This window comes from Corvus hawaiiensis, chromosome 2 (genome assembly GCF_020740725.1).
Source record: "Corvus hawaiiensis isolate bCorHaw1 chromosome 2, bCorHaw1.pri.cur, whole genome shotgun sequence".
NCBI classification, from domain to species: domain Eukaryota; kingdom Metazoa; phylum Chordata; class Aves; order Passeriformes; family Corvidae; genus Corvus; species Corvus hawaiiensis.
In genome coordinates this window covers 65,032,098-65,056,082 of record NC_063214.1, presented here as the reverse complement: position 1 = coordinate 65,056,082, position 23,985 = coordinate 65,032,098, and the positions used below count along the sequence as shown (strand labels likewise).

General features: G+C 35.4%; 1 protein-coding gene across 4 annotated transcripts in view; it reads left to right on the top strand.

Moving 5' to 3' along the window:
* Positions 1-23,105, top strand: part of DIAPH3 (diaphanous related formin 3) — a 210,119-nt gene extending 187,014 nt beyond the window's left edge. For 3 of the 4 annotated variants that reach the window (XM_048295463.1, XM_048295462.1, XM_048295461.1), the window contains one exon: positions 21,604-23,105. In XM_048295463.1, coding sequence (XP_048151420.1) covers positions 21,604-21,860 — 257 coding nt within the window. In that variant the 3' untranslated portion in view covers positions 21,861-23,105. Of the gene's footprint in view, positions 1-17,929; positions 17,976-21,603 lie in introns of all 4 variants that reach the window. The other variant, XM_048295464.1, reaches the window with a different exon arrangement.
* The last annotated feature ends 880 nt before the right edge of the window (positions 23,106-23,985 follow it).

Genomic DNA, 23,985 nt, shown 5'->3' with positions numbered 1-23,985 from the left:
GTGTGAACCCAAAATTCAGAGAGATACGAGTACTTACAAAGCACCTTGCTGTATTTATATTTGATATAGCATTTTGTACAAAGTAATTTTACTGAATGCTATTGACAAACGTATGTGTCCTTATCTTTAAACATTAGCAATATTACATACTGAAATTTTACTGTGGTTTTAATTGTATTTGCCCATAAATCATCATTTCCTGTATGTTTTCATCGAATAGCATTTCAGGAAATGTACTTTATTAAAAGGTGAAACATTTAGTCAGTAAAACTATAGTTTGCTGGTACAGGAGAAGGAATAAAAAATAGCACCAAATGAACTGACTGCCATATTTCCATCTCTTCTCCAGACAAAGCAGGATCTTACACTTACATGATGCTGTTCAAGAAAAGGCCCCTTGCTGACAGGTTGACTGAAAATTCAAAACTCTTTGGCACCTACAGTTACTTGTAATCCTGTTCTATTTCTGTGATATGCAAGCAAGTATATTTATGAAATATGTGTCAAACTTCTCTCTAATTGTCAAGGCTGTTTTTGTTAAATATGTTCAAATTCTGCTCCAGATGAATTTTATGTGTAACGCAAAAGATACAAACTTTATGTAAAACATAAAGTTAGTCAAAGTAACTTTAATTTCCACAACTTGAAATTACCTCAGGTTTGTTACAGTTAGGACAGTTTACCAGTAAGAAGTTCCCTGCTAGTGCATGGTAAGGTAGAGTTTCTGTAAGTCTGGTTCCACAGATTTATGGTCTGTCACATGCACATCAGCCTCTGAAGAGCAGAGGTGCTTATGCTTTTACAGAAGCAACGTTTTCCATTAAGTTATTCTCACTTTTGTACTTAAGTAAGAAATCCAGACTTCCAGAATCATGCTGAAAGTTGTGAAGCATTAAATGAACAGCTAATTGTAGAATCATAGATTGTTTTGGGTTTGAAGGGACCTTAAAGATCATAAAGTTCCAAACCCCCTGCCATGGGCCACTCGCTAAATGAGGTTGGTCAGGTCCTCATCCAACCGGACCTTGAACACTTCTATATGTACGTGCACAATCTCTCTGGACAACCTGTTCATGCTTCACCACCCTCTGAATAAAGAATTTCTTCCTAACATTTAATCTAAACCTGCTGTCTTTCAGTTTAAAGCCATTGCCCCATGTCCTGTCACTTTCTGCTTGCATAAAAAGTCTCTCTCATTTTTTTAAGCCCCCTTTAGGTACTGGAACACTGCTTTAAGGTCTCCCCTAATTCTTCTCTTCTCCACATTGAACAACCCCAGCTCTCTCAGCCTGTCTTTGTAGGAAAGACGTTCCAGGCCTCTCTTTGTGTTTGATACATACACTGATTTTCTGTAAATTTTCCAAAATATAAAACTAGCTTTTATAAAAAGTGGGGTTTTTTTGTTCTAGTATAGTTTTAAAGGAAAGTTTTAGATGTTTGAAAATTTGAAATCAGCATTGTACAAAGCAGTGTTGCAGACCAGAACTGAAATTGTAGACTGGAACTTGAGCAACTTCTGTGAAGAGTGACAGTATTTGAACTAAGCTGGGGTGCTAAATTAGGTTGCTTCTTTGATTGTGTTTCAGAAATAACTACAAGTTGGGATGAAATGATTCTTAGCAGCATTTGGAAGATGACCACTAATTATCTGAAGAAACATTTTTGTTCCTTAGGGGTTGCGTTAGCTATTAAATAAATAATCTTAGAAAGTTACAGGTATGCAGCGGATTTTCCTTTTTCTTAGGCCTAGTCAAGGAAAATAATCACTTTTCTGTAGAAACGCTTTGCATGATATTTTACTTAAATTGGTAGGGGAATAAATAACATTTGAACCTCCAATCAACATGGTTCTTCTAAACAATCACATTGCTTATAAGTGATGACCATACCTAGTACATTTTCAAGCAACTCCAGAAGTAACTTTTTATGATTGTCATCCTCTAAAATTAATTGTCTTTACATCCCAAGATTTCATTTATGTTGCAGAATCTATTCAATTTATATAGTAGCACCTAAATTTAATAGATTTTCTTCAACTGAGTCAGTAAGAATTCCAGAATTTAATTACTAAGCCATTTTTTCTTTTGAAAATTGCAATAGAAAAACTGCACATTCAAAAAAAGAAATAAATCACATGGGGAAAAAAAACCCAAAAGATTTTGTCTGTGAGTTCTATTGTTCATGAAGCTTGGTTACTATACATTTGTGTTCATTAGTTGATAGGCTCTTTAGGTGAAATTTACTTACTGCTCTGCGTAGACTAATCATTCTGTCCCACATGAAATGGATGGGCATTTTTTGTGTTATCTTTGACTCCTTAATTCAGCTGATGTGATTAAACGTCACCAAGGTTAAATTATGAATCTTTAACAGTCTATCTTTTGAAAAATTTTATGATCCAACTTAATAACTGTATCTTACTTTGAAGCTGGATTTGAACAAGATGACCTCAACAGAGGTCTTCGCCAACCTAAGCTTTTTTATTATCCGAGAGAGCTATATCTCTTTATTAAATTTTGTGAATTAAAACACATAAGCAAATTTTAAAGTTACTGCATATGCAAATGTCTTGAATATAAAGGACTTCTTTCCATCAGGAGCCATGTAGAAGTTCTGATCATTAATTTTTAGTAATATTTTCACATCTGTATAAAAAATTAGAAGCTCCTTGAACATAAAAAGGCATTTGTCTTGCATTCCTCAGATTTAGGTTTTAGTGAGGCATCAGACATTTCAGATAAGTGTCAGGAATTTTTAGGGCACCTATTCTACAGTACGTAAATCTTCTGTACTTGTGCTTCATGTCAGCAACAGCCTTGGTATTTTTGCACCCTCTTTATTAGGGAAATCTGAGGCTTAAAAGGCTTTATTAGTTTTTTTCTGGCTTCATTTTTAGACTGATAAACAGAATTATACATTCTTTGGACTTCTTTATGACTGTGATTTCACTGGTCATGTAACTAAACAACTATCTTTACATGTCTCCCTAAAATCCCACTGGAAAGTTACTTATTAGGAGATCACCTAATCCTAAATTTTATTTTGTGATGTTTAAGGAGAATCTGTTTACCTTAATGGCAAGCTGAGCAGTTCTTGAAGCAGTACTACTGTGGTTTATCTGCTGAGGATTGACTTGCACAGCTTCAACAGATCACAAATTTGATGGCAAAATTTAGCGAATCTGCCTCATGCTTTGACCACTAAGAGATTTTCCCTAAAGTACATATTGCGATAGTTACAAGTTTTATCTAGAACGTCTTTTTTCATAGCGATAATAGGCATCTCAATAAAGGTGGGAAAATGCTTTGCATTGATGGAATTAAGCATACTGTAAATGCAGTAGCCTACCTTGTCACATTCAAATTGGAAAAAGGAAAAAAACACTGTCAAAAATTCAATTTAGCATTACAGAGATTACTGCGGTATAAGAGCCCTTTATCTGTAGTAGTGTATAAAAGCACTTCTAACAGTGCATCAATTTTCACAGCCATTTAGTAGATTAGAAAGCAATTGTAAACAGAGTAAAACCCACATTAACTCCTGTCAACAGCCTACCTTTTTCTCAGTTATGGATTTGTTTGAAATAACAGTGAATTCTAAAGTGATTGCATCAACATCACAGATTGTATTATAAATATGAATGAACCCATTGTAATGGACTATGTAGTAATAGATGGCAAGAATTTGTCGTCCCCCTCCCCAAAGTAACAGCTTTTGTAAGGGAAGAATGGCTGTGGCATAAGGAAACATGTCACTCTACAAGAAATTACTGCTCCTGTTGTGAAACAATAACTGCACCAAATGACAGATTTTTAAACTGCCCCTATTTGAATATTTTAGCAATGCACCATTAATAAGTGTCTGGTATTTCTTTTAACTGAAATCAACTGAAAGTTATTTAAAAACCCTAAATCAAGTATTTTTAAATGAACAGTTATTTAAACAACATTACTTGGGGTGTTATTTGGGGTGTGGAGAAAGTAGCCATGCATGGGTTTGTTTATTTTGGAAAATTGTCTTTCTTTTAACTGCTTAAAAAGCAATAAATGCAGTGAAAATGAGAAAAATACTACTTTTTCCCTCATCATCAGTTAGCACAGTGGTAGTTACAATAAACTGATTCATGGCCAGTGTGGTGAAAGCTGATCTTGAAAGATTTGAAGATTCTTCATACACAACATCATGCAGAGTGGGGTGTGTTTTGCATTTTTTTCATTTCTCCAGGAGATGTCTAATGTCTCTAACTAACACTGGTCACTAGATATTTCCTAACACCTCTTTCTAAAAGGTGTTCTGCTGCATATCTTGTTAATTGCTGCTGTCCATTTAGCTATTCCTTATAGACTTAAATAAGGTCTACTACTCAATCGCTTCTGTTAGAAATTGTGGCTACCAGTGCATTGTGATAAATCTACCACAGTCGTAATGCTAGGCATTATAAAATAAACTATAAAATAGTGCTTCTCTGAAGTAAAATGGACAATACTGTACATTTGAGTTCCAGCTTATCACGCACAGGATATTAAACATTAAGGACCAAATTTTCAAATGAGGACAAGTGTAATGTTTCGTATTCATAGAAGTCAAACCTGTTAGTGAAGTAGCTACAAAGATAAAAATACAATTTCCTCCAAATTGAAAGAATGAAATGCAACAATATTTAGCTTTTCTCAGCTGTTGCATTTCATTGTTATTTTGTGAAATATGGCAACTACTCAATGAAACAGTTTGCTCAAAGACTTCATTTTAAAAGTCTTTTCATTTTGGCTGAGAAAGCTAGTGGTTTTCTCCATGGAGATAGTATGTTTCTTTGATAACCCATGTATACTTGTAGCTTTTAACCTTCAAATTTTTATGTTAAAGCAAAAACAGTTTCAGGAATGGTGATTTCACATTAGTGACTTTTCTGCTTTATCCTGTTACAGTTATTTTTATATTTCATTTATATTTTGTAAATACAGCAAAAAAAAATTTAATTAATGTTTTTGAGAATAAAATGCTTAACCAATGCTATATCTAGATTTATATTATTTCATCCAATTAAAAAAATCTCATGCTTTGGTAATAATAAAGGACATTTAATGAAACTTAAAAAGAAATAATCATTGGTAAAAAAATACAGAACATCAAAGAGATTGTCTTACAGTCGTGTGATTTCTTAATTTATATTTTTCAAAAATATTTTTTAAACTTTTTTCAACATTTTTTTATCTTTTCTTCAAAAAGTGCAGGTGAATGAGTGGTTTCTTAAATTGGACCCAGCATCCTAATGTAACTTCCTATTGTTAAATGTTCCTATTTAGTGGATTTCATGACTCCAAGTCAAATAAGTGCTGTTCTGTGCCTAGACTAACACCGTCATAAATTTGGTTATCTGGCCTTTCCCTATCCTTTCTTTACCTACATGCTCTTGGGTGAAGCTGAAAATGTTTTTCCAAAACTCTCTCATCCATCATAAGTGCTCAATTCTTTCTAAGATGCTTTCTCATCTAATGCAAATTCACATGTAGTCTATGTTTTATATAAATAAAATTAACTGTATCTTGTAGTCATTTTATTACTGGTAGCTTACTAACCTGTCTTTTTAAAGAAGACTTAAATGCCATTTACGAGCAAGTGAAACTACAAAGGAAAGCAGCTGGTATAAACTAGAACTGGTGAAGGTCCCAGGGCTAGAAAGCAAGCTATCCTCTCTTTAGGACCTGCCTTACGAGGAAATCCTCAAGAAAGAATTGCAATTGAAACTACCTGATTGTTACAGAACTCAGAAAAGAAGTACAGTCTCCTCTTACTGATGGTCACATCACCCCTAAAGCAGTAAAGAATCTGAACAGCAGAATTGTCTTCCCAAGGCAGGTGAGGACTCCCAGACCAAGATTTACCAGTCTTCCTGGCTGGGAAGTCACATCAGTGCACCCTCTGTAGCCAGCCACCTGCCCACAGTGCTGTTCTTACAGGTGTCTGTCTCTCATATACTCTGTTTAGCTACTTCAGCCCACTTCTCTTTCCAAGTTACACCACTTCTATTTGAAAAAAACATCTTTTAAAGACTATTGGTGAGAAATTACTGTTCAAAGCTGGCAGTTCTCAGACAGGTATAGACACACGTAAAGCAGGTAAATAAACTTTATGTTCAGATGTAGATATAGTCCACTTAATTACATGGGATCTGTTTTGCTTGCCCTCACTATCTATTTTAAACTAATCTAAGCTAGGCTCTCTCTCTAATCGAAAGAAGCCAATAGATACCTAAAGTATGTGCTTTTAATTGTGCTCTGAAGATTGCCTTTTTCCCTTGACTAGTCCCTTGACAGTGCAATCTCTTTGCCATTATTGTTCTGCAGAGTCAGGCATAATGATTCTGCACCAGGACTACCATGCTCTACAATGATTTCATTATAGTGAAATACAGCACTAGTGGGTACATAGGATCCATAGATAACATTCCACACTTTGTATTACTCTCAGAAATTCTGTATTTTGTGTAATTAGTACAGTACAAAACAACCTCAGCCACCCACAAATAGATTTTCCTATAAATGAGTTGTCTCCTAAATTTGAAAAACCTTTCAACTGGATCTTCGTGTATCACAGTCCTTCCTATATGCACCAGTGATTATGGTGCCGTGTATAATCTGATGAGGAAAATGGGATTTCTATTTTAATTCAGATGGGCATAGGTAATTTGGATTCATTTCTGAATGAATGATGGAATATATGTTAAAGTCTGTTAAACAATGAAAAGATCGATGAAAATAGTCTTTTCAAAAGATTGAGTCTCAAGTAATGGCTTGTTTTTGTTTCATACCAAAAATAGCTTTGTGTGTTGGCATTTTATTATTATTATAATAAAATTCCTTTTATTATTTTCCCATGTTGAAACCTTAATGCTTTTCTTTACTAGTTGTTTAGCTTTATGTTTTATGGAATAATTCAAATTTAACATAATATTTAGTATGTTGTACAAGTAAGAGACAAATATTCTGCAATATATGCATACAATATGATTATAAGGCCCAATGAAAATATTTTGTTTACTGCTTATTTTGAATGGCAATGAGACTATATGAATTCAAGTAGGTGCTGTTATAGTTTTTGTCACTGCATACTATTTTTATGCCTTTTTTTTTTAACTTTGTGAGTACTGCAGAAGCATGGGTGTTTTAGTTTTTGGGGGGTTTTTTGGTTTTTTAGAGAGAGTTCATAAAACATTTTCATGGAACTCAAATCACTTTTCTTTTAATACTTTCACCTACTAATCTATCTTACTTAACAAAAATGCATACAAACAGAACTAATCTCTAATAATCACAGGGCTGCCTTCCCATTTAAAGTATCATCTCTAAAGACTAAGCTTAAACACTTAGTCCTCTGTGGATGTGAAATTCTTAAATTTAGATGTACACAACTAGAGTTTTGTAAGTTTTGCATGGCCAGGACTAAATCTAAGCCAATTTCAGTTTAAAGCAGTGATGATTTTCACATGAAGGGTAGGATTCCAAATACCAATGCAGAAATAAAATTTATTTTATATGCTGAGTTTTAAATCCAGAATATATTTCGAGTTTTTCAGAAACTTGCAAAGCTATACAAAAGTTTGGGTATCACAAATCTGTCAGAGAGAAGTGCCTAAACAACTATAAGAACTATGTCTACTGGAGATAAAGGTTAGTGAACACGAAGGGTGTTTAAAAAGGAAAAAATGATGATCGGTAATGGCTGAGCAGCATACTTAATAATGGTGTCTTTCACATCTACAGTTCCTGTCAGCATATTACATACTAAACAGAGTTCCCCCACTTATATCCAAACTGTTCACTGTAACAACCAGAATATAATTTATTTTAATTATATTCTTCATGTAGCCAGAAAAAGCTTTGTGAAATTTTATAGGTTTTGTTAAATAAGTGGTGAGATGGATACTCATAATGGTCTGTCAGGCCTTAAAATCAGCAAATCTGTACCCTGTCCTCTCTCATAGGGAAGGTATGAGCTCAACAATCTCTTGTCTCTGTCCAGGCTAGGAAATCCTCCTTTTATGCAGACTTTGCTGCAGTCAAAAGTCTTTCAGATACAGAAGTTACTTTTAGACATCTGCAGTGTGGGCTCTCTTTACCTGTTTAAAGTATCTACATTAGGGTGAAATGAAGTACAGTTTAGAAGTGCTGGTTTCTCCTCATTGACTATGAAGGGAGCCTGAGGCAAGCAGCACAAATTCATTCAGTCCAGTTAATCTCACGCTGGGATCAAGGGCCTTTGGTCAGGCACAAGGACGCACAGGACTTTGCATGCTCTTGTTACAAATAATTTTATACAACCCTGACGAAAAGAGTCAGGTTTGTTTCTGTACCTGCATTACGTATCCATAGTCAATGAATTATATCTATTTCGTAGTTGTAGCTATAATAAGGCTGGTTAAATTTGTAGCTTCTTGATTTAAATGTAACTGAGAATATTTCAAAGTATTCATTACCACAAAAAAGTTAATTTTTTAAAAAAAGGGAATGCATCTACACAAATGTAATTGAACTTTTTGCTTTAAGCCATATTCTGTTACATAACCAAAGAGTTATAAATTTATGCATCTGCTTCAGCTTATTGAAACTGTCCTGATTTTAAGCTTAATTGCTGGAAAAAATCTGTTTGGCTAGTAAGCTCATAATAAGCAAAGATTTTGAAGAGATGTAAGATAAATTATCAAATGCCATAACTGAATTCTTAGAAATAGAGGATATTCTCCCTTTACACTCCCTTCCCCATGGTTTTCCTCAGTTATATTCCTGAAATAAAAATACATAAATATCTAGCTTACTATTTTTGCTGCAAAATTTTTACAAATCTCTTTGGAGTCAGCTGAATTGTTATTCTTAACACTGCTGGCTAACATTGAGAATCTAGATAATAATACTAGGTGTATGTGGTATTATTTTATGACACAAAACTGAAAATTATATTTCTTCTATAGGATGTTGCTTTGAAATTAATAGTAACATGCTTGAAATTTGCATTTTAATAAATTTTCTTTAGATCACAGTGAGCTGCTGAACGTTGTGAGATTTTTCAATAGCATTTGCCTTCTTCCTTAGCGTTCAAAGCTACTCAGGTGTAGCATTTCTCTTGAAATGAGCACTAATGAAGGTGCTAGAAAGGATTTGAGAATATACCTGTAGCATGTTTAGTATGAGTGACTAACTTAATTGATGAGTAGCTATGAGTTTACAGAATATATTTGTTCTAGAAAGAAGTATCATTTTAATAATTATTATGTATATTGTGTTTCCTAAAAGGTATTTCTATCATCTCTTTAGAACATGGTGTGAGAAAACGAATTTTCTTTATTAGAACCACATGGTGATTGTGCCTGTGTATGACTGAGAGTAACCTATAGACATTCTGGTCTGAATGAATTTATGCTCACATAAAACTCTGTGTGTACCTTGTGTTCTAAAAAAATCTTTTCAAGTATTTTGAGTGGTCTTAAATCTTTGAAGAGTATCCACAGAACTTCTCCTGGCTGCCTAGTTCTAGTTTCTACAGTTACATATGGAATAATGGAGGGGAAAAGTGAGGAGATTTCTGAGCAGTTAAGTGATTTTCATCACAGACGGACTTGGATCTGGAAATAAGTTGTTTTATGGGTTGCGGATTTTTTTGTCTACACCAAGTTGGTATCTATAATCAGTACAGTTGCAAAGTAGTAAACACCAGTGATTCCACCCAACTGGCAAAGCTCACCCCAAAACAAGGCTGCCAATGGCTGGTTTGTTTAAAGGCAATGAAGTGTCTGCACATCCACATGTGAGAAAGAATTTTCATTGCTTAGATGGGATCACATAGTAGGGACTTGGAACTAAAGTCTGGGCTTGGAACTAAAGTCTAGGCTTGTAGTGGGATGCATGCCAATATAAACCGATACAGTAAACAACTGAACAAAAGCCTAAAGAGGAAAAAAATGGAATTGTGTAGAAGTTTGCCTTTGAAGTCTGAAATCTGTCATGTGAACAGCTTCCTGATGGAATTTGATAATTCATGTATGCAATGGCAACTGAGTTTCTACACTATCTCCAGTTTTACTGGGTGTGCCAGGGTTGGCTTTTATGTTCTCCACGGCAGCCCATAAACTGCTGTGCTTTGTCTTAGCGACTGGTGATGCCACCAGACCTGTGTTTTGGCTGTTGCTGAGCTGTACTTGCACAGTGTCATGGCTTTCTCTCTGTCCACCCACAAAACATACAGAGCCATGAGGCTCAGGGTGGGCAAGAGGTTGGGAGGAGATGTCCGGCACAGCTGACCCAGGCTGGTGCTCTACTATATGATGTCATACTCAGCAATAAAATCTCAGGGAAAGGAGGAAAAGTTCTTTTTGAACATGTTCCCTTACAACCTTAACCCTATTTTAAAAGGACTACATTTTTTCCCAACTTCCTTCAGAAAGCCCCTTCACAGATTTTATGCTTTTATGTGTCATACTATGAATAATATTTAGTCGAACGCCCAGAGTAATTGAAGAAGGAAAAGCGTTCATGCTAATTCAGATAAACTTCAGTGGTCTCTGCTGTAATGTGTTGTTCTCTGAATTCTTGCACTGTTCAAGCATTTACATTTAACATGAGAAAGCATTTGACCATGCATGTTACAGAGAAATAAGTTAAGCATATGTTTTTCTCTTTCCAAGTGACTGAACTTGTGTATTATTATTTTAATTACCCCTCAGGCAGTCTTCTGATGTGTGATTGTGTGCAGGTCAATGTTCTGAGAGTCCTTCAACATGACAGTTCACAGAATAATAAGCCTGTCATCACACCTTGATTCATTGTTACGTTGTTTCTTGGACTTTTTCTCTTACTCTCATTTGCCTAGCAACCAGATCACAAGTCTCATACTTATTATTCAAGTAATCACCCTCTGCAGCACATAGATGCATCAATGAAAGCTTTACAATGAAGTATATTGTTCTGTGTGGAATCCTCAGGTGTCAGGAATTAAAAATTGATTTTAAATGTTGCAGGCCGCGTTCAAATGGCTCATCTGTGTTTATGTTAAACAAACAAGCATGCTAACAATTCTAAACAATAGAAAGTGGTAGGTCAAAATCATTAGGAAATGAATGATAAAATTATATTCTGTTCTTAAAGCACTTAGTCTTTTGGAGCTTCACCAATTAAATGCAGCTCTAACATGTCTGAGTGCCGAACATTTATTTTAGCTCTTTCTTCAGATACAAATCAATTGAATATCTGCTTTATATGTTCTTACCTATATTCTTTGTAAACATTTTCTGGCTAATTTTCCGATTTGTATAAATTTCACAGCAATTTATTATTAGGATGAAATTCAAGTACCCAGAAGCTGTCAAGATGGTTCAGTGATTTAACGTTGGCGTCCTGCAGCTTTGACTGTAATCAGCAGATGCTCTGGCATTACCATAAATGTTTTCTTAACCGTCTCTGTCAAAAAAAAAAAAAAAAGAGAGAGAGAGAGAATTTTTCCTGTTTGGAGTCTCCTGTTTCTGATTAAATTTGGTTTGGGTTCTTTTGCATAATTAATATACCATGATGATCTCTAACCACTTGTTTTTAATATAACCTTTTGAGCTAAACACATTTGCAAGACTGCTTCATAAGTCAAAACAGACAAAGGAAAAACAAGTCTATGTTTAAGAATCCTCTGTTTCCATGGCTTGGGAGGTCTTACTGCCTTCTGCTTTGTTGTCTCAGTGAGTATAAAGGGTTCAGGTTTTCAGTCTCAGTTTTTCATGTTCTATGTAATATTTCAAGTTTCTTCGTGAGCAAGAGGTTTTTTCCTGTATGTGCAAAGATGTGCTGCATTTTAGATTTTTTGAAATTTAAAAAAAACCCTCCTACATGGTAAGATTAACTTTTGTTAGCTAGTTATTTCTAAATAGTATTTGAGTGCAATTGATTAGGAAAAGAAGGAGGAAGCGCTACAGTTAGCTTCTGTTGTTTTTAACATACCAAAGTGGCTGCTGAGTGTTTAACTGGTAGAATATAGGGCAGTAAATATGTTCATCATGTGAAAAGTGAATACCATTAATGATGTTAAACACAGCATTTTGAATTCACAATGACTGGATTAATTACCCATGATAATGTAGCTTGAATCTGTCTTGTGGTATATGGAGGAATCACTAAAAGCCATCTTTAATTAATAATTCCTCTTTTAGAGACTGTTGAAATCAGTGTCCCTTTTCAGAGCAGTTTGTGAAACTTGCAGAGTACGGTTGTTGGTGTCAAATACACATATGACTGGATCTCGTGCAGAGTAGAAACATTCTTTTACTTCCCTGATTTTTCTCTCCACACATGAACAAGACCAACTTACAGTCCATCCCAAAGAGAGGGAATAATTAAGTGAAAGCACATAGCATTAATTAGAGCATCATATAGAGAGAGAAGAATTGTCAAAGGAATAAATTTATGCAATCTTGTAGAGTGAGGGAGAGATGAATCACTTTTCCTCTGCCTTTATTTCCCCATATTTACTTTTATGTGAGGATCTTCTTGAATATGTACTATTTCCTGCTCCACAGTTTCAGTCTGATGGTTAGAACACTTACAACTATTTTCTGCAGAGCTTTGTCAGAGGAAAGTAAGGACCATAATAATAATTATACGAAAGTTACATCAACTAAGATGATTCAGCTTCATCCCGTTTCCATCCAGTGTATTCATGAAGGCAATCTTGGATGTTGGTTTACGCAAGTTAAACTTCACAGTCAGGTCTGCTTCTTTCCTCTTAAAAAGCACCCATGCTATAAAGAAGCACAGATTAGAATTTGGAGGTCTCATAAATACTTGTCCAGGTTAGTAAATCACTACACTCTTCCCTGTCATAGCATTAACAGCATGCAGTGCTCTCTGTTGCTCTTCTTCCAGAGACTCTTTTACAAACGTTTAAAATGAGAGGCGCCTGAGAGCCGTACGCTATTCTTGAAATCTTTTGAATGATAGTGAATGACAGCCCACTGTGACCGTGTCCTGTGTGGGCAAGAACTGCCCCAGGACATTGGTCCTGTGCCTCTTACAGCAATGTGAGGAGATCGTGTTTCTATTCAAGTTAAAACTAACACCCACCTAATTTACTTTCAGCTCTAGCCTCTCCTCTTTATGCCATTCCCAAAAGTATTTCCAGGACTCTGTCGATCTCCCTTTTGCTTAGAAATAGTTTAATTCCTTAGGAGAGAAAAACAACAGATGATGAAAGAAAGATAGTTTTTTTTGTTGGTTTGATCTGATATTACAAAGTATTTGTATTCAAACTTAAGGCAATGCGACCTACCAGTACTCTGACTGCTGATATAAACCTGGGAATGGAAGTTTGGGATAAAAATAAGAAATAAAAATCGTATGGGTTTGTAACAGCAGGTGGAATAGCTAGGGAATATCTTGTAAACATTTGATATCAAGAGTAGTGAATAAGAAATAATGATAGTATTAAACTTTTAAGGCAATTACTAGAAATAGATACATAGAATCATAGAATGGTTTGAGTCAGAATTGGCCTTAAAGATCATCTAGTTCCAACACCCACTCCATGGGCATGGACACCACCCACTAGATCAGGTTGCTCAGGACCCCATCCAGCCTGGCCTTGAACCTTTCCAGGGGCGGGGCATCGTTTTTGTGGGGTTTATGGGTTTTGCTTGTTTAGGCTTTTTTTCAATGTGTATGCTGAATAGTAAATACTGAACAGAAGCAACAACAACATTTAGAACTGCAGTGAGTAGAATCTCATAAATATAAGGTCAGTCTTTAAGATTTGCTTTGTTGTTTGGATTTGTTGGGGGTTTTATTTTCCAGAGGTAGGAGGCTTCCTACTGTGTTTTTTTTTCCGCTACGGTTGGTTAAAGAAGACAAACTTGTGTGTTTCTTTTCCATTTCAGTTATTTTCATCAGCATGTTGTTTATCATTCCCCATTGCAGCTGCTAGTGGCTTTCCTTTGATGGCAGCAGTCTTTATGCATATTCCTGAAGTTTTCCATCAAAGTGCACCTTGAAAGCAGTATTCATCTATAGCTAGGTGGTTTGCAGATAGGTTTGGAGGCTAAACATGTCTACTGCTCAAAGGCAGTTTAGTTTGTGGGATCTACATTAATTATCATCAGCCAAATAGAGGGTAGCTCTAGACTATGGACCTCTGTGTATCTTGTCACAGATCACTAACTTATCATTTTTGACTGTTAACTCTAAAGACGATTTGGAATGCAAGCTGCAATATACTTGTGAACAAAATAAAACAAGTAATAAACCACATTCCAGGAATTTAAAATACTCTAAAACATGTTAACTTCCAGTTTTATTATTATAATTTCCTGGTTATTTCTTGACTTGAAGAAGAGAAAAAGTTGATGTTTGTCCTATTTGTACCTTGAGAGAAATCCTGTAAACACCTAGGTTGTGGATTGTTTCTTCCCACTGAGGTCTGAAGACCCCATGCTACTGGTATTCATGTAGATCAATATTTATCGTTTAACCCCCTTTGCCTGACATAAATAATAAGATTAATTTATTGGTTATTAATACTAAAGTTATGCCATATGATTTATCCATTTTGAAATTAAGATACTTAGAATTTAGTTTTTCAAGGATGTTTCAAACCATGTGCTCTAAAAATCATTAATGACCACAAAACAGATTTCTGTTTTGGAAATTTCCATTTTTCAGTTTCCTAGAAACTGCCAAATGTGCCTTCTTTTGGGGAAAAATGCATGAAAAGACACAGGAAACCAACTGTAATTCAGGGTGAAATAGGAAGAATACCAAACTCCTAAGTCTGAAATACTCATCTTCTGAAGACACCTGCAGAGGTTTCTTCTCTCACTGACCTTGGGCGATTTCTGTCAGCAGCTTGATCCACACTCTTGTTCTCTTATCATCTTGACAGGCACTCAAGACTTTTATTAAAATCCCAGTAAATTAAAGTTGTATTTCTTGTAAAAAAAAGTCATTGTCTTATCAAAGGTGAGAACATACTAGTTTAAACAGAGAAATTGGTTCCAACTCATTGCAATTGCAAGTTATCTTTGGAAAAGATAGGTAAAAGTTTGAATGGAGTGATCAGCATGAACTGAAAGTAGTCTTTGAGAAGACGTAGGTAGGAAAGGGATTAAAAGAATTTTTAAAGGCTTTACTTTAGGGCCAAGTAAAAGGGAGCTGGTCCAGCATAGTTCCTCTCGTCAAAAATTAGTTTGCTCACAGTTTGTAATTGACTTACTTTGAAATTTAGTTTCTATAAATTCTCTGTATTAGTCACACTGTGTGCTGACATACTCTCTTCTTGCCTTTGAAATGCACATAGTGCATATTCACTATTTTAAAAAACTATCTCATCTAAATTGAGCTTACTGATAGTGTTTATTCCTTATGTTTCACACCTTTTTAATGCAACACTCAAGAACAGCAGCAACTATTAAATGAAATATGCATAGTTTAAAAAAGAAATGTTCCAAATATCAGTAACACTTTTTCATGTCTCATGAATTATTGTCTGCTTTAGATTAGTAGAGTTGTGAGCATTTACTATGAAATACTAAGGTGCAAGAAATTACTTATCAAGCAAAGGTCTTTTGAGTACAGCTCCCACTCCTTTAGGTGTTAGGGCTGGAGCTGCCCATTCGAACTGAAATAAGTCATGCAACACACAGTGCTCCTTCAACCAGGGACATTGTTCAAGCCTACTCTTGTCGGTCAGAGACATTGTTGAAAAAACATAAAATCAATAAAAAGTATTTAAAATATTTTCCATTAAACTATCCAGAAAGGAGCTATCCCATTTTTTTATGAGTGATCTTACATAGTACGGATGGACCTTATAACTATAGTAGTCTTTCATATTATGTCTAAATTCTGATTCTGAGGGATAAGGCAGACTTTGAGAAGAATCAAGAAGTCTTGTTATGTTCTCACATCAGGGCTAAGGTCTGGGAATGGATTTCAGAAGGCCAACCTTGGGCTGTAAAAATGTCATTAAGGGAAAATTGGGTGCCTGAAAAATCATGGGGCTCACAACTCTCTGGTGTCTGGGGCTCTAATAGGGGTTAGTGCAGGAAACAAGACTGTGGTTTCAAAATTGAGAGGAAAACATGAATTGATGATTTTCTTCTTGACATTTCTGCTAGTAAGAAGCCAAGAGTTTGGAATCTGTTTATTTAGATGGAACATACGAGGATATACCCCAGTATCCTTATGATATCCATGGCGTGTGACCATTGTCTAAGTACAATGTCACTTGTTAAGGTTGCACTGGGACATGCATGATGGTGTGGTCAGTGTAATTTGTGGGAAATGGACAGGACTTCCACACAGAGACTGAGTTGCGACAAGCATTTCAGCTTGTGGGAATGCTATACAGCTGCATCCAGAATTAGCACATGGCACTACTGTCAAAAATACATTTTTTTTCCCCTGATGTTTTGCTGGGAAGATACACGAGCACAGCATGAGCATGGTGTAGCTTTTCTGTGAGTTTGAGTTCCATGCATCAGGGATGGAGAACCAGAGACAAGCTATGGCACCACACTGGGGAGCCAGTGGTAAGAGTTATGGCTAGGGCTGTTACTTTCTCCAAGCCAAAGCCATTTGGCACGGGAACATTCCTTCAGAGTATTGTCTAGGACAGGCAAGTCATTATGTAAAAATAATTTGCATTGCCAGTAATGTCAGTACAGGTGGGCTTTAGAAAATGTTGGCATAGACATAGCTTCAGGAATATGATGTAGCATGTGGAACACAAGTCAGCAAGATCAGAAATATTCCACTGGGGTTTTGAGCATTTTTCCCTGTTAACTTGGTAAGAGATGTAATGAGGTTGTAACTGCAATTGTTCTTTTTGTGTTACAATTTTGTCATGCCCTACTTTGAGATGTATGACTGTAATATGAGCATATAATGCCATGCAATGCAGTTCTCCTTACTGTATTTGCAACTTCATTTTTCAATCAGTCTACAAGTATTTACATAAAACCGAAATATGTCTTTAGTATGATGAAGACTTTTACTGAGAAACTACGTGATGAAATAAAGCTTTTCAACATCCTTTTTAATTTTAAATATTTATTAGTTGTTTTAAAAAAATCTATGTTGACTTTAGTGAGTCTCTTGCAATCATTTTTGTTCTCTATTAAAGGTAATATATAACACTATTATGCAGGATTTTAAAATCTCCAGCTGATCATGTTTTTCTTCCCCAAGTTCACAGCAGGCAGGTCTCATACTACAGATTTTTTTTTGTTCAGATGCTAGTGCACAATTTCCTTTTTCTGAATATGAAGTATGTAGCCTTTAACAGATTATAAGCATACCATTATAAGTTGTTCTATGTTAGGACACCATTTAAACTGTGGAAAGCTATGTCAAGCACAATTTTCTGTCAACTGAATTTCCTGAGCATTGCTGTTAAAAGTTTTGTATCTAGATGATAGTAACTATTTGGCTTTAGGTTTTGTGAATACGGTTTTGGAATGCTTTTGACTAACAGCAATGTTAAAGCAATTAATAGCTGCAAAAATTGAATTTGAATAGGTGCGGAGGACCCACAAAAGTTCAATATTGAACAAGGGAAAGAAAATGTCATGGAATCTGGACACTGAGACTTTTGTAGTGTACAATGTGATCTCTGCCTAACCCGTGCCTTGAAGCATCCACTAGCAGTAAAGTCAAAACCATTATGGGTTATCACCGAGCATTTAGAAAACTTAATCATGAATTCAAAGTTACTGCTTTTTTTTTTTTTTTTCACCTGCATAGTGGTTGTTATGATACAGGTGAATGACAGATTTCGATTGTTGAAAGTGACCAAATAGTAGAATCTTGTCTCAGCTACTTCCAGTATATAGAGGAAATTAGTAAGTTCTGTCTTTATCCAGTGATTTTTAATGTCTGATTTCTTTTTGTCTTGCTACTGCTGGAAGATGCGCCTTGCTACAGTAGGTGGACAAATAGTGCATCTCCGGAAATGTAAGCTTTCTTCTTCACAAGAATTCATGCAGAAGTGTCTTTCCATGAGTAGTTTTCGTTTCACCTTCTGTGTGTTTAATTATATTCAATTCTTTAGAAGTGTATTTGAACCAATACATGTGTGTAAATACATTTTGTTTCAAATAGTTGTCAAAAAGCACAAAACAAATTTATGTATGTCTGTGATGTAATGGTTCAAAGCATTTTGGGGAAAGTCTGTTAATACCTATATGGTTTGTGGATTTTCTGTGTGCTCCCTTGTTCTAGAAACGTAAGTGGCCATTGTCACTAAACCATCTCCTGGCTGTTTGGGCAGCCATATCAAATACTGTCTTCAGAAACAGGTCAAACTCCTGCTTATGACTGGTTATGGTTTCTTGCTCTCACATGTATATATGTGAATTCCAAAACTTCATTATTCTGCTGGTTCAAGGTTTTAATGTCTAATAGCAGTAAACTAATGGCTGTTTATCCTTGTACTTACTTTGTTAGTTAATCATGACTTCCAGCTTTTCTTGCAAGTAAATAACTATATACTTTATACTTTTTCATACTGAACTAAGGAAGTACAGGTTTTCCACAGTTGTGGTCCAAGTTGCATGCTAACCTGCAGCAGTTTGCAGCCACGTAATTCTGAATTCACAGGCAAGATGCACTGGCTTTTTTAAACCACTCACTTCAACAGTGACAGGTTAAAAATTAACTTCTTTGGTTTTACCACTATAGCACAGAATTTGAGGGAGGTGAGGCTACAATCCCAAGTCAGGGCAGTGGAATGGATCTGGTACCAAATCACCAATGCATGCAAGTTTTGAATCAGTGTGTGAAGCAGTATAGAGTGTATAAGAGTTTGTTTTTAACACAAATAATTTTATGCTGGCTTAAAATAAAAAATTGAGGAATTAGTGAGACTTTTTACCTTGATAGTGGCTAACTAATTTTACACTTTGATTTAAAGAGAAGTGGTCTTTGATAAGAATGCCACAAACAGCACATGTACCTCAAGTATCACGGCAGTTAATTATTTAGGTGCACATTTACTGAAGTGAAATCTAGGGCTGTAAGTAAATTTGTATGCTTTCTGAGTCAGGTCTAGCAAAGTTCAGGGTTTCTGAATGAAATTCACAACAGCCAATATGCTAAGCAGGGAACTGCCTACCTTAGCATCTGCTAATACTGGACTTGCACTTAGGCATAGCAATGCTATGTGAAGTTCCTCCTTGATTGAAGTACATAAATGGTAAAGATGACACCTGATTTAAAAAGCAGCTGAGATAACAACTTTGAGATGCTAATACTGGATTTAGATAAAATATATGTGTCCAAGTAGTATTTTTTTTAGTTGACTCTAGCTGCTCAGTATTATTTGTAGCATGGCTGAGACCAAAGTGTTCTCATTATTAAGGAAATGCTACTAATCACTAGCATGAGACTTTGTGATTTTTCTAGTGAATCTTGATGTCATCATTGCTAAGGAGGTGAAGCAAGAACTACTATTGTAAACTAAAAACTTTCCTAATGCCATTTTTCGTTGTTGCAGAACCCTTCAGACCAAAGAGAAAGGCTGGTCATTCAAGTTGAATATTCCACTCACTAGTCTATGCCTAGAAGTTCACAATTGCCGTTAAGAGGGAAAAAAAAAGGCACAGCTGTCTTCAGCTTTACTCTGTCCTATCACTATGCAACAATTCCAGATTGTAGGCAGCAATTTATGGGACATGCTAAAGTGCAAGCCTCAGTTAGTTACTGAGTTTCAAAGTGGTAAAAGAGCTGGGATAGATCCCAAGAGCTGCTACTTACTAATAGCTAGCTTGCAGCAGTTCCTTGCTTTGACTGCAGCTGTGAGTCTCACTCTAAGGCACCTCTACTCTGTCCTGTATACACTATGAGAAACTGGGGATTTTACTGCTGGATTTTACTTTGATGCCTCAGTTCAAAACTGTTCCCCAAGTCTGTTATACAGTCTAGTTCACCACACCTAATTCATCCTCACATTTTGGGGTGAACTGCAAAGTAGTTAAAATTTGGTTGTTGGTACATTTAAGAAGCTTACTTTCAGTTCCTAATTTCTTTTCGACTTTTTAAAAATCCAGTAGCTATGCTTCATCTCTAATTATATGACAATACGTTTTCTTTTACTTAAAAGTGTTGATGTTTAAAACACCAAGTATTTTTCTTGCTGCCCCTAGATTGAATGTAAACAGAAAGGTCTGTGGTACAGCTGGTAGTTTGTATATTGACACAGGTAGAATGCTTTTATCAGCTTGCAAATATGTGTTCAGAATCAATCAGCATAAACATTTAAGCAGAATGGGGTATTTAAGAGTGCACATACCGGGGATATTTTAATTATATATGACGGGTTTATTACATGTAATTATAAAGATGTATTCATAACCAGTCTTTGGCCTCCTGTGATTCAGGAACACTGTGCTGCTGCATATTCAAGGTCAAATAATTTTCCATAGTGTAAAACAAAAATTACATTTTTCAGCTAAGTGTCAAATTTGTCTTAAGAAATTTTAATTAAGAATTGTTTATCTGATTCAGAAGATGATGGAAAGGAGGTATTTATTTTACTCCACTTCCCAAAAAGTGATCGTACTTACAAAATTTGCTGAGATTGTCCAAGGAAGTGTGTAAAATCCTCATCCATCACCGAGAGCCCCTGGTCAGGGAATGACAGTGCAGTAAATATCTTCAGCAGCTGCCTTTTAATGTACAAGCTGTTTTCGGTAGGAATTTTCAGCACTCACATAAAACACACTGTCATGAGTGACTGCCTGTGCTCCAAAGTCATTACTATTGGGATGATGGAACATCTTTCAGCGAATAACCAAAAAACTTTAAATGTCATGTCAAGTGTGTTGAAGGCATTTTCAAGCCTTGCTCAAGGTTACATGAATATTGAGTAGGCCTGTTTTTAAAAAGTTTGAGATCTATGAGAGGAGCCACTCATATGCTGGTTTGGAGAGCAGTCACTTGAGCTGGAAGGGGGGTGGGGAACAACAGAAAAAGAAATCTGTCTTAATACATGCCAAACCTGCAAAACTCCTGCCTGGATATTAACTGAGTGCAACTTTGTGTGACAGGCAATGCCAGTGATGTTTAGCAAAAAATAGTGAATGACACAATTTCTTGAAATTACTTAGCTGCCTAAAAGTTCACAAAGGAAAGAAAAGGTATTACAGTGGATAATTAAATTAAAATAGATTTTTAAATACATTTTAAAATTTGAACAATTAAAAAATACATAGGAAATGTAATTAACCAGGTCAAACCTTGGAAGATACTGAGAGGTGCTAGGTACTCTGTTTTCTCTTTGACTACACTAAGAAAGGAGGATCCTGTCAGGCTATATCCATGATTTTGTAAGAAATATGAATGTTAATTAATGAAGACATGTAAACTCTGTTTCACTTCCAAAGGACCGAGTCCACTACTTTTGAAGTGATAATATATTTTGTCTTGCCTCCTTGGCAATCATTACTCCTTCTAGTATGTAGAAGGAGTACATACATCATCTGCATGTAAAATTTGTCTGATCAAGAGGTCTTTTTATGTTACAGAATATTGAAACTGAGTATTTTAATAGTGAAACAAAGTTTGTTTGATTTGTCTTCTGCAGAGAACCAGAAAGGACAGCCAGAGAAGCCGTGTTCGCACCACAGTATCAGTTTAAACTCGACAAGAAGCCCAGTCACCAAAGAAGTTACATATGATGTGGAAACAAGTTCTAAGGTGTTGAGCAAGGCTCTTGGGAGAAAGGAAGCCTGTCATGGAGAAGGCAGCAAAGAGAAGAAAATAGATCGTATCGGGTCCCCTTCTAAGGGAGAAGCCATTCCAGAAGTAGAAGCTCTCTTGGCAAGACTGAGAGCACTATAGAATAATCATATAAAAGATTAAATAATAGTTAAAAACAATAGCCTACACTACATCTTTAAAGAAACAGTAAATTTGTATTATTGATATTACATAGTTCTGAGTTCCTAACTTCTCTGTGGATGAATGATCTACTTCTAAACTTTGTTTGCAAGACTATACAAAACAATACTATAGTTTTGCATAACTGCAAGATGATTTTTTATTATATGTTTTTACTTAATAAGCATATGAAAAGTATCAGAAGAAAACAAACACTAAATTATTCCAAAGCACAATCCTTTTAGTGGACAGGCTGCTGACCACCTGTTTTGAGTGCTTCTGAAAATAGGAATATCTTTTGAATATTGTTAAATCATCATGCCTGGGAATAGGGTCAGTAAATAACAGAAAAGGTATTCTTATATTTGCTACTGTAATTTCTATATTTAGGAGATTAAAGCAACAAAAAGGTATCATTATAGTGTCTTTTACAATTACAGTAATATACAGTATCAGCCATATTCCAGTTTGAGCTCATCAAAGAGCACCAAAGCTTGCTGAATTATAGATGTATTTACCAAATGATAATCCATGAACAGTAAACAAAAAATCTATGCAAATAATATACTTTATGTGTAATTAATATATCACTGCTTTTAATGTTATTATGATTATTATATCAAAATAATATATACAATTGCTTTGATTGCAAGGTTTTGCAACTGTGTCTTTAGTGGGAGAAAATGTCTTCACAGTTATTTACCAGTGAAATTTTTGATCTTTTCACGTGCGAATTAATGTGTTTCTATAAAAGGAACATGTAATGGAGAAAGAGTTTTTCAATTGGTTTTTCACAAACTCATTTTCCAGTAGCCCATAAAGTCTTACTTGCTGGCACAACAGGAGTCTTGCATGTGATTGCATCTCTTTTATCCCCTGTCACTGTACAGCGTTGCGTGCTCGCGATCTTATTTATTAATTGCACATCAGAAAGAGTTGCTACCAATGTTACCAAGTAGGAAGCTACTGTTAGTATCTTTGCTCCATTATTTAAAGCTTCCTTATTATGAGAGTGCATTAAGAATCTAATATCTTTCTTCTAAATTACATTATTTTTCTTTACAAAATGCTGAGAAATATGTCTTTCAATAAGAGTCAGTTACATGAAACCAGTGTTTCAATGCTCCAGTGCTTTTTATATCCTTGTTTAAGTTGCCTTTGTACCTCGTGCACTAAATATTAATAAAGTTAATTAGAACTTGAAAACTGGGCCTGTTTATACACACAGCATAGGGGGGTTTTCAGCCATCATGGGAATAAATCTCATGTTTCTGGGACTGTTGTAGCTGTCATTGTACACTGATTACATTTCCTGCCTTACCTGAAAAAAAGAGGTATAAACAGAAGTCAGGGAAGGATTCAGAGCAGTCCTGTCAGACAGACATTTCTTCAGCTCCCCTTGCAAACAATGGGCACAGCTGTTATACAGAGGCACCTTTGGTAACTTGAAATATATCTCGAATGGATAACTCAAAATACAGTGACTGATAGTTGTTCCACTAAGGTCTTCTGCAGTATTAAGCCTTACTATCCCTATTTACAGGGTGCAGTAAAAATTGCTATCTGAAAAGTCCAATATTATTGACTACATAAAATGACATTTCAAACACAAAGAAAATGCCTGTTCAAGGGGAGGAAGTTAGCAGTTCACTGAATCTCTGCAGTTGCTGGGGATGTACTAAAATAAGAGTAGAGAGCTATCTCTTTAATATCAGGATGATGACCTACCAAGGGTAGGGGGAAATACAACTTATTTTCATGAACACTATAAACTTGTTCATTTGAATTAGTGGGTGATACTCCACCACAGAAAACTGACAGTTCAGGACACTACAGCATAGCTGATCAAGCAAAGAAAAGTTACAAAACTATCTACTGAATTTTGCAATGAACAAATGCTGCTAGAAGCCTAGCATCTCCTGATTTTAAAATAAATATTTATCTTTAAAATTACAGAATTTAAGCTACTTCTTTTTGCAGTTTGGGAAGCCTTTAGAAATGTATTTCAGGGCTTTTAGTCCTTCTAAGGTATTGTGTTTCTGAATTAATCCTTTCAAGCAGCCATCAAGTTAATTTGCAGAGGATT